Source organism: Zalophus californianus, chromosome 2 (genome assembly GCF_009762305.2).
Source record: "Zalophus californianus isolate mZalCal1 chromosome 2, mZalCal1.pri.v2, whole genome shotgun sequence".
Classification (NCBI taxonomy): Eukaryota; Metazoa; Chordata; class Mammalia; order Carnivora; family Otariidae; genus Zalophus; species Zalophus californianus.
Window position 1 is genome coordinate 5,002,799 of NC_045596.1, and position 12,022 is coordinate 5,014,820.

The 12,022-nt window shown below is 43.1% G+C and overlaps 1 protein-coding gene across 2 annotated transcripts in view; it reads left to right on the forward strand.

Moving 5' to 3' along the window:
• Window positions 1–12,022, forward strand: part of LOC113924622 (janus kinase and microtubule-interacting protein 1) — a 251,395-nt gene that overhangs the window by 156,149 nt on the left and 83,224 nt on the right. For both annotated transcript variants that reach the window (XM_027598633.2, XM_027598632.2), the window contains exon 7: window positions 10,051–10,224. In XM_027598633.2, the coding sequence (XP_027454434.2) occupies window positions 10,051–10,224 (174 nt within the window). The remainder of the gene's footprint in view (window positions 1–10,050; window positions 10,225–12,022) is intronic.

The window sequence follows — 12,022 nt, forward strand, 5'->3', positions numbered from 1 at the left end:
AAGTCCATTTGGTCCAGTGTGTCATTTAAAGTCTTTACTTCCTTGTTGATCTTTTGCTTAGATGATCTGTCCATTTCAGTCAGGGGGGTGTTAACGTCCCCCACTATTATTGTATTGTTGTCAATGTGTTTCTTCGCTTTTGTTATTAATTGCCTTATATAATTGGCTGCTCCCATGTTAGGGGCATAGATATTTACAATTGTTAGATCTTCTTGTTGGATAGACCCTTAAAGTAGGATATAGTGTCCTTCCTCATCTCTAATTATTACAGTCTTCGGTTTAAAATCTAATTTGTCTGATATAAGGATTGCCACCCCAGCTTTCTTTTGGTGTCCATTAGCATGGTAAATGGTTTTCCACCCCCTCACTTTCAATGTGGGGATGTCTTTGGGTCTAAAATGATTCTCTTGCAGACAGCATACCAATGGGTCTTGTTTTTTAATCCAGTCTGATAGCCTGTGTCTTTTTTTTTTATTATTATGTTATGTTAATCACCATACATTACACCATTAGTTTCTGATGTAGTGTTCCATGATTTATTGTTTGCATATAACACCCAGTGCTCCAGGCAGAACGTGCCCTCTTTAACACCCATCACCAGACTAAGAAATCCTCCCACCCCCTCCCCTCTAGAACCTTCAGTTTGTTTTTCAGAGTCCATCGTCTCTCATGGTTCGTCTCCCCCTCTGATTTCCCCCCTTCATTCTTCCCCTCCTGAGCCTGTGTCCTTTGATTGGGGCATTTAGCCCATTTACATTCAGGGTAACTATTGAAAGATATGAATTTATTGCCATTGTATTGCCTGTAAGGTGACTGTTACTGTATATTGTCTGTGTTCCTTTCCGGTCTATGTTGCTTTTAGGCTCTCTCTTTGCTTAGAGGACCCCTTTCAATATTTCTTGGAGGGCTGCTTTTGTGTTTGCAAATTCCTTTAGTTTTTGTTTGTTCTGGAAGCTTTTTACCTCTCCTTCTATTTTCAGTGATAGCCTAGCTGGATATAGTATTCTTGGCTGCATATTTTTCTCGTTTAGTTCTCTGAATATATCATGCCAGTCCTTTCTGGCCTGCCAGGTCTCTGTGGATAGGTCTGTTGCCAGTCTAATATTTCTACTATTGTAGGTTACATATCTCTTCTCCCGAGCTGCTTTCAGGATTTTCTCTTTGTCTCTGAGACTCGTAAGTTTTACTATTCAATGTCGGGGTGTTGACCTATTTTTATTGATTTTGAGAGGGGTTCTCTGTGCCTCCTGGATTTTGATGCCTGTTTCCCTCCCCACATTAGGGAAGTTCTCTGTTATCATTTACTCCAATATACCTTCTGCCCCCTCTCTCTTTCTTCTTCTTCTGGGATCCCAATTATTCTGATGTTGTTTCGTCTTATCGTATCGCTTATCTCTCGAATTCTGCCCTCGCGATCCTGTAGTTGTTTATCTCTCTTTTTCTCAGCTTCTTTATTTTCCATCATTTGGTCTTCTATATCGCTGATTCTCTCTTCTGCCTCATTTATCCTAGCAGTTAGTGCCCCCATTTTTGATTGCACCTCATTAAAAGCCTTTTTGATTTTGACTTGGTTAGATTTTAGTTCTTTTATTTCTCCAGAAAGGGTTTCTCTAATAATTTCCATGCTTTTTTCAAGCCCAGCTAGTATCTTTAAAGTCATGATTCTGAACCCTGGGTCCGACATCGTACTAATGTCCGTATTGAGTAGGTCCCTGGCAGTCGGTACTACCTCTTGCTCTTTTTGTTGAGGTGATTTTTTCCGTCTTGTCATTTTGTCCAGAGGAGAATAGATGAATGAGAGAACAAAATGCTAACAGGTTTACAACGTCCCCAGAAAATATACTCTAAACAAATCAGAAAAGACCTGAAACCGGGGGAAAAGAAAGGGAAAGAAAGAAGAAAGAAAAAGAAAAAGATAAAAACAAAAACAGAACAAAACAACAACAACAAAAAAACCAGAATATGATCAAATATAGTCAGGCTGGTGCATAGATCAGTGCCACACACTAGATTTTGGGTGTATTTTGTTCTGTTAGAAGAAATTGCCTCCCAAAATTTTAAAGAAAGAAAAACTTATATATGTACAAAAATAAGGGTTAATACGATGAAGGGATGGACTATGTCTGTAAAGATGAAAATTATAAAAAATTTTATAAAAGGAATTGATAAGAAGTTGTTTGAAAAAAGTAAGAAGAGGATTTAAAAAAAAAAAGGAGAGAATGTGATCAGGCAGGAGACTAGAACCAAGCCATACATTAGAGATTTAGGGTATATTTTGATCTGTTAGAAGAAACTGTATCTCAAAATTTTAAAGAGAGAACAAATTATATACATATGCCTAAAATAAGGGTAACTACTATGAAGGGATAGAATATAACTCTAAAAATGAAAAATAAAAATGTTTTTTTTAAAAGGGATTGATGTTGGTTGAAAAAGGGAAAAAGAAAAATTAAAAAAAGACAGTTAAAAAAAATTAACTTTGAAAGTCTAAAGAATCATGGTAAAAAAGCCATGAATTCTATGTGCAGTATTCCCCTAGTGCTGGAGTTCTGCCGTTCTCATTGATCGGTAAACTTGGGCTTGGCTGGCTGTTCTTGCTGATCTTCTGGGGGAGGGGCCTGTTGCTGTGGTTCCCAAATGTCTTTGCCGGAGGCGGAATTGCCCCACCCTTGTTGGTCTGGGCTAAGTCATCTGCTCGGGTTTGCTCTCGGGAGCTTTTGTTCCCTGCAAGCTTTCCCTACAGCATTGGAGGAGGAGAGTGAAAATGGCGGCTTCCCAATGTCTGCCCTGGAGGAGCCGAGAACCTGGGGCCCCACTCCTCAGTGTGCCCCCAGAGAAAAGCAGTCAGTCACTCCCGTCTCCCTGGTCTCCGGCCACACTCCGTGCTCACCAGGACTTTGACTGAGGGTTTCTATCTCTGGCACCCGACCCCATGTGGAGTCTCCAAACCCAGCAGATCCCTGTGGTGCGCTCCCGCGCCGCTCCTCCCCGGGGAGGAAGGGGAGTCTCCCCGGATCTGCCACTTGTTGGCTCCCTGTGGGAGGAGTCGTGGCCCGACTGAGCCGCAGATCACAGTTTATAGCAACCCTGAGGTGAGAGCCCGCGCCTCGGCTCCATCTCTGCAGCCGGCTTCCCTGCTCCGATATGTGGGAGCTCTGCCGCACTCAGGCACCCCCGGTCTTTCTGTGATCCTGAGGGTCCTGAGACCCACTGTCCCGTGAGTGTTCCACCCCCTGCTTAGCCACTGGAGCGACATCCCTCAGTGGATCCGACTTCTAAAAGTTCCGATTTTGTGCTCCGCGGCTCTATCACTTGCCAGAAGCGGCCGACGGAGGCCCCCTCCCCCGCCGTCTATCCTCCCGAATATCGCCTCGGATTCACTTCTCTGCACGTCCTACCTTCCAGAAAGTGGTCGCTTTTCTGTGCAGAGTTGTTGTTCTTTTCTTCGATCTCCTGTTGAGTTCACAGGTGTTCAGAATGGTTTGATCTCTATCCAGCTGAATTCCTGGGACCAGATGAAATCCAGGTCTCCTACTCCTCCGCCATCTTGCTCCCCCCCCTCTTTTTAAGATGTAACCAACATACAACATTGTATAAGCTTAAGGTGCACGATGTGTCGACTTCATACATTTATGTATTTCAATATGATTATCACCATAGGTTGGACAACACCTCAATCATCCTCCATGTTGGGTCTTAAAAAGGACAATGGAAAGAGTAGGGACTTAGGACTTAATCGAAGGTCAAACCCACCTCTGCACTTAACCACATCTGTGATTTGGCCAAGACACGGGCTTCCCTGAGTCATTGTCCACACGTATGGAGGGTTCTTGCTGTTCAGGAATCCCAGGATGAAATGCTTATGATATTCTCACTGTGGTCTTGCATGTCTGTAAGATGTGTTGAGCCCTTTGTACCCACTCATTCATTCTCTCCCAGTCTCTCTCTCTCCCCCTTTCCCTCCCTCCCTCCCCCCCCTTGGCATTTTTATCAGTCATTTCAGAAGATCCCTTTTGGTTTTGTCAATTTTCTTCATTGTATGTGTTTTATTTCCCTGGATTCCATTTATACCTTCATTCTTCCCTTTCTTTCACTTTCTTTTGATTTAGTTAGCTGTTCTTTTTTTTTTTTTTTTTTTTTTCTTACTGTGTTTAAAGCTTAGATCACTGATTTTCAGCTGTTCTTCTTTTGTGATCCATGCACTTACATCTCTGCATGTCGCTCTGAGCAGTGTTTCAGCTACGTCCCACACATTTTGATATGTTGTGCTTTTATGTCCGTTCACTTCAAAGTACTTTCTAGTTTCCATCTGTGACGTCTCTCTTCACCCATGGGTGATTTAGAAGTGTGTTGCTGAATTTCCAAGCACCTGCTGAATTTTTTCATTATATTTTTGTTCCTGATTTGTAGTTTTATTTCACTGTTGTCAGAAAACATAACTATATTGTTTTAGTTATTTTTAAAATTTGAGATTTGTTCTATTGACCAGGTTATGGTCTATTTGGGTAAATATCCTGGGTGTCCTTGTAGAGAATGAATAGTTTGCTGTTGTTGATGTGTGATGGGGCCAAGCCGGTTAATTGTGCTGATCAGATCTACTGATGGGCCAGCTATTTGCTTCATTATTTACCCAGATATGTTGCAATCTCTGAATGTGCATTTGTGTATTTCTTGTTCTGGTAATGTTAGTTTTGATTCATATATCTGGAAATTATTTATGAGATACATGCAGATTTACAATTATGTTTTCCTGCTGACTTGACTCTTTGATCATGATGAAATGCCCCTCATTACCTCCCATGCTTATTGCCCAAATTGCACTTCGTCTGATATGGAAGTAGTCATATCAGTTTCTTTCCCTTAGTGTTTTCATGGAATCCAACTTCTTTTAGACCATCCACCCTTTTACATTCAACCTGTGGGCATCTTTCTATTTAAAGTGTGTTTCTTTGAAACAGCATGTGGCTGGTTTGTTTTTGTTTGGCTCAGTTTTGCAATCTCTGCTTTTCACTTGGGGTGTTTGGTCCACATATATTTCATACATGTGATGCTAGAATTGGGTGTTTGTCTTCCTTCTTACCATGTATTTTCTTTGTTCTGTTCTGTTCTATTTCTCCTTTCTTGCCTTTGTTTTTGGTACGAGTAGGTATTTTCTCTTATTCCTTTGTCTTCTCCATTAGCTCATTCTGCTATACATTTTAGTATCATTCCTTCAGTGCTTACCCTAGAGATTTCAGAATGTATCTATTCATTATTTAAATGTACCCTAAATTAGTACTTTTACCATGTAATACAGAAATCCCAAATAAATAATAATTATTAATAAATAATGCAAAATTTTTAATAGTTTATCTCCATTTACTCTTTCTTTTCCTCATTTTTGTCATATGTATTATGCCCATGGATGATAAACTTCATAAGGCATTGTTACTATTGTTATTCTAGGCAAGCGATAATCTTCTACATTTACTGGATCTCCCACATGGTCCTGTGCTGTCCAGTCTTGCTCTCACTTCTGGGGATCTGTTTTCCTTCTGCCTAAAGAGTTTGTCATTTCTCAGAGTGAGGATCTGGTGGTGATGAATTCTCTCCTATCTCTTTTTATGGAAAGAAACTTCAACTTCCACTTTTAAGAGATATTCCCCTCCCCCCCCCCCCGCTGGATTCAGAATTTTACATAGGCAGAGATTTCCCCTTCTTTGGCACTTTGAAGATCTCATTGCAAGTCTCCTCATGGCTCCCACAGTTTCTGTTAAAAAAAAAATTGGTTGTTTTTGTCATTTTTTTTTATTTGGTTTTGTTTTCCTGAAGTAAGTGTGTTATTTTCTCTCTGACTGCTTTTAAGATTTCCTTCTTATCTTTGGGTTTTGGCAATTTGACTGTGATGGGCCTGGTGTGGTTTTATTTGTACTTATCCTGTTTGGATTTTTATGAGCTTCTTAAAATCATAGATTCCAGCCTTTTATCATATTTGGAGAATTTTTAGTTATTTTTCAGATATTCTGTCGTATTTTTCTCTGTTTCCTAGAATCCAGACTTTTTGATTATATCCCACATCTTTTGAAACTGTTCTATTTTTCCCCCTTTTTTAAGCTTTGTGCATTAGTTTGAATTTTCTATTGACTCGTTTTTTAGTTCACTAATTCTGTGTTCTGTCGTGTCCTATCTTCTGATAATTTCATCCAAGGAGTTCTTCATTTCATTTGTTATATTTTGCAACTCTAGGATATACATTGTATACTTTTTAAGAGATCCTCATTCTCTCCTGAAATACCCCCATATTTTCATCCATTTCATCTATCTTTCCTATATTTTTAAAAATATATAATCATAGTTATTTTGAAGGTCTTGTCTCCTAATGCCAGTATCTGGATTATCTCTGGCTCTGTTTTTATCGACTATTTTATTTCTTGGTTAAGTCCCATTTTCTAGCTTCTTCACATGTCTAGTGATTTTTAAAGAAATTTTATGTTGGACATCATGTAGGATATCTGGTAGAGATTCCTGGGTGTCACCTCCCACTAGAGAGTGTTGAGTGACTTCTGCTCTGGCAGGTAGTGGAAGGGTCAGCAGACCAGATCATTCCTAGGCAGGTGTATGTTAGTTTCAACCTAGTTCTAGGGCCTGATTTTCCTCCTGGGGCATGGCCTTTCAGGGGCAGCTGCTGAGTCCCCTGAGCATTCGCCGAGGATACCAATTTGGTCTCAGCCAGAACTCTGCCATCTCGGCAGCAGGGTGAGACCTCTGAAGTCTCCTCAGCAGTTGGCCTGCCAGCTTCTCTTCTCTGCTAGGCCTCCAAGCCCTGCACTGCGCTGCCCAGCGTAGGATTCAACCACGGATCCAACAGGCATTTCTAGGGAGGTACCTGGCTCTCTCTTTTCTGTTACTTTGCTCCACAGACCCAGCTATCAGAGCACCTATGAACTCCAGCCTCTGAGTCCCCCATCAAGCAGGACCACCCCTCTCAGCTTGGATTCCCACTCCTGACCCATGGTTTGGAAAATGCTGCAGAGAGAAATCCAGGGAGAATGTGGAGCTCGCCTTGATGTGCATCCTTTCCCTCAGGGATTGTAGCCCTGCATTGGCTGCCACTCAATGCTTGCAAAGAATTGTTTTATGCATTTCCCCAGATTTTGTAGTTGTCCAGTCTCAGCTGTCAGACCTGGTAGAAACAGGACTCTGAGGAGAGGACTATCAAGCTGAGCATTTCAAGGTGGGAAAAGTGGCGGCAGATGAAGAGCTTTTCAGCAGAGGGAGAAGCAAGTGGCCAGGTCCCGAGGCAGGAATGAACCTGGCTCAGAAAAAAAAACAGAGAGTAGCCAGGGTGGCAGGACCATATGGCAAGGGTGGGGTGTGGTGCGAGATGGGGCAGAGCTCAGATGGCCTGCAGGGCCCAGTTACGATCCTTTCTAAATGCAGTGGGAAGCCGCAGGGGCTTTTAAGCAGGAGAACAACGTGGCTCAATTTCTTTTGTAAAAAGATCATTGCTGGGATGAAGGAGGCCAGGGGGACACGGGAACACAGTCAAGACAACTTTGTAGTCAAGAAATGATGCCAGGATAGAGGAATTTGGAACTAAAAGAAGGGAGGATTCCAGACAAAAACCAGAGTTGAAGGAAATGAGGTTTGTTGATGCATGGGGGGCAGAGGACAAGAAAGCTTCCCCATTTCATCCTCCCAAGTCACAGACTTGATCATGTTGCTATTTTGCTTAAAATGCGTCTGTCCCTTCCTCTTGTACTTGGTGTGAAATCCCAGTTCCTTCTGGTGAATTCTAATCCAGGCCTGGGGAACCTTAGCTGTTGCTGTTTACCTCCCATCCTCGGCTTGGCTGCATCCTTACTCGTCCCCTCTTCTACCCCAGCCTTCTCCTGGGAACTGCCGCACATCCTCGGGGTCTCCTTTTGGGGGGACAGTGCCTCCCAGGGGCACAGAATGGGCTCATGCAGAGGTGTGACACCATTTTCATAGCTTGTCATTGGTCCTAGTGGGAGCATCTACGCCATGGGAATCAGCAGATGCTACGGATTCGCGGGTCCCTCGACCAGCCCAGAGAAGAGTGCTTGCCTCCTGGCTTAGTGCCTCCCGATTTCCCCTCGCCGTGCTGTGTCGAATGGCCTGTTTCTGTGTTGGTCTCCCCCACCAGAGCTCCCTGAGGGCCCGTGGGCACCATGGCTCAGCCCACGGAGAGCATGTGGCTGGAGCCTGTGCCGATCATACCCCTTTGGGAGCAAGTGGGTCATGGGGCCCATCACGAGGCTGCTGGGTGGTGCCGTCCCATGTGGCAGGCAGGGCTGGCCCCCACCCCACACCCCACATGCCCATTCTCTTTAGAACATACTGGGGGATCCAGTAGAACATACCCTTAGGATCCTGGGGGCAAACCCCTCGTCCAAGTCACTGGGGAGGGGACGCAGTGAAGGCACCAAACTTCCCAGAAAGGCCAAGTTGTTTTGCAAGTCTTAGAACTGGATTTCATGAAACCATCCGGAGCACCCATCTGTTCTTGACAGGGCCCAGCCTGTGCATCTCAGGCCCACGCTCTGTGAATTTCTATTAATTAGGAGAAAACCACATTCTGCTCTTGGATTTCTTTACTAACGAGGGGGAGGCCTCCTCAGCCACGAGGCACGTTGATTCTGTCCTCACACTGGCCTCTCTCTCCTCTCCCAGCAGAATGGCTCAGCCCCTGCCCCCCTGCTCACACCCAGGCCAAGAGCACAAGGCAGAGATGACCTTGGCAGGCCTCACATTCCCAGGGCGACAGGTGCTTTAAATGAAGGGTGGACTGCCGCGGCCAAAGGAAGGGAGTGTGAAAAGCCTCTGAGCTTCTGGGCTCCTGCGCACAGAGCCTGATGATTAGCAGTGCTGCACCTTCCTAGGCCACTGTAGCATGTGAATTGTGGTTTAACGATGCTCAGACCCTGGGCCCAGAAAATCCTCCTCTGATGATCTCAGGGAAGGACTCAGAGGTCCGTCCAGTAGTTATGTGGAAGGCTGTTTTTGACAAGCCCAACTATAGCAGGAAAGTTTTAGAATGCCCCGAGCATTCAGCATGCCACAGAATGTATGCTCACAATGGTGTTTTCAACATCCTTTTATAATATGGAAAAATGCTCCTGACATGGTATTGAGGGAGAAAAGCAGGATACCAAAGATGTAAATGGTCTGTTAAATGTTATGTAGGGAAAATGTAGGGGTGTGTCTGTATGTGTATATATGCATCTATGTGTGTATGGAAGTTATTAAAAAATAAAACCTGAGAACCCAGAGCCACTGGATGGCAGTATTACTGCTATCCAGCCACACTCCCAGAGTGCTAAATCACCTCTCCTTCCACCTTTCTGCCTCCCAGAAAGTCCCCATGACATCCGTAGGAAACCCGCTCATGTCTGACCCAAAAAGAGTGAGAGACCATTTTGTACTGATTTAAGAAAAGCGTTTGGCGGAGTGGGGGGGGGGGGTGCAGTATCCTCTGTTTTATATAAACAGAGGATACTTTAATGTAATAAGCATCTCCTAATTGGATTTGAACCTTAAATTCCATTCATTATACTTTTTTTTTTTTTTTTAAGCAGCGTGGTGACTGAAATCGATTGAAACAGATTCTGGAATGCCATGCCATTTTGCATATTTTTGAAAAGATGTGCAAAAGATATATATATCTGAATATATATATCTATATATATAGCCACACGCACATATATATCTGAAAATCACATTCTTGAATGCTATTCTATGATTCCCCAGACCCTCTCTAACACCCACCCCTCCACTTAAAAATCCCAGCATGGCCACACACTCACACGTGCACATGCATAAAGGCATAGCAAAAAGACTGGGAAAAAAATATGGATAATAATGATTATTTTGGCTAATAGGACTTGGGGTGATTTCTGTTCCTTTATTTTCTAAAAATATTGACCTGAGAAAAAATGTAGGACAGAAAAAAAAAAATTAAGAAGGAAAACAGGTCCTTTGTTTGCTGAGACAAATTACTTGGAAGCTAAGCTAATCTAAGCATTTCAATCAGATGGGTGATTTCCACAGCTGCGGGACCCAGAGGTGGACCCCCCCACGGAGGACCTGAGGCTGCGCGTGGGGCGGCTCCAGCACCAGGTGCTGACCCTGCAGTGCCAACTCAGAGACCAGGCGTCTGCCCACCTCCAGCTGCAGGTGACGCTCCGGGAAGCCGCCCGCCTCCGGGACCAGCTCCAGGGTGAGGTAGGCTCGAGCTGCACTTCCTTTCCCACCTGTAAATGAAATGGGCCCATGCTCCAGGAAGTTTTGTTTTTGTATGTATGTATGTATGTACGTATTTATTTATTTTAAGATTGTATTTATTTGAGAGAAAGAGTGAGCATGAATTGGGGGACACGAGGGAGAAGCAGACAGACCCTCCGCTGAGCAGGGAGCCAGATGCGGGGCTCAATCCTAGGACCCTGAGATCACGACCTGAGCCAAAGGCAGATGCTTAACCTAACTGGCTGAGCCACCCAGGCGCCCCTCTGGGAAGTTTTGAAGATGGAAAAAAGAATCAGGCAAAATCTCACCATTCCCAGCATTTTGGTAGTATTTATGAGATTTCCAAGGTAAAGAACAGTATGCAGAAGGAAGCAAGGCCTGTAATCCCTCCACCAGCTAACTTCTGTTCATCTGAAACTAGTATACATGCGTTTTTCTAGAAAGTCTAACTAGTTTTCAAATGTTACATAAATAGGAGTGAAGTGAGTGTGATTTTATGAAAGGGCAGAGAGATCCTTGTCGACGTGAAAGCGTTCCTTATCTTATCTGTGATGATGGAGATATGAACTTTCGTGGGGGATAAAATTGCACAGAACTTAGTACACACATATACACACAGGACAAGCAGAACTAGAGAAATCTGAGCACGATTGTTACCAATATAATTGACATTATAGGGTTGTAATATACTATAGTTTTGCAAAATGTTCCCCTTGGGGGAGACGGGGCAAAGGATACAAGGGGTTTCTTCGTATTATTTCTTACAACTGCATGTAGATCTATAATTATCTCATTTTTTAAATGCAAAACAAAAAAACAGTCGTTCCTCCCTTTGACCCCAACCCCTTCTGAACTCTGGCATTTTTTTTTTTCAACCTTTTCTACTCACATTCAGTGTATGTGTGGATGTGTATACATAAATGAAATTTTACCATACAAAAATATTCTGCGTCTTGATTTTCTCGTTAAAAAAATTATTTTTAAAGATTTTATTGATTTGACAGAGAGAGGGGAGCAGGAGATAGTGAGAGAGAGCATAAGTGGAGAGGAGACGGAGAAGCAGGCTGACATAGGTCCGATCCCAGGACCTGGAGATCATGACCTGAGCCAAAGGCAGATGCCTAACCGACTGAGCCACTCAGGCACCCTAAATTTTCTCATTTAATAGAAAATCTTGGTGATATCTTCCTACCAGCACATACAAACTGATCTCATTTTTTTAAAAACTCTGTATTATATTTTCATAAGGCCAGACCATAACTGACTGAATCAATTCTTTGTTTATGGAAATCCAAATTTTTTCTGTTTCTTTGCTTGACAAAGCTTAGTGAACCTTTCTATAGCTCTGTCTTGGGATATGTTTCTGCTACATATTCCAAGGGTAAAAGTCTAGCAAAGTAATTATTGGGTCAAAGGATATGTATGTAATTAACTTTGATATGTAAGGGCGAGTAACCCGCTATAAACCCTGCATCATTTATGCTTCTGCCAGGAATAAATGAGTGTATGTGTTTGCCCGCACTTGTTACTCTGAATGTTATCACATTTTACATGTTTTTGACAAGCTGATGGATGAAAAACACACCATCAACATTGCGATGTAATCTCTGGCTCCGTTCCCGTGCATTCTTTGTATAATCAGATGCACTATACTTAGAGTTTCGTGTCTGTTGCATCCTAGACCTTGTGCCCAGTATTTTTTTTTTTGCCTGTGCAGTAATTGGGTGGATGTGATTTTCATTCACCTGTTGTTGGATCTATGGTTATTTCCATTAAT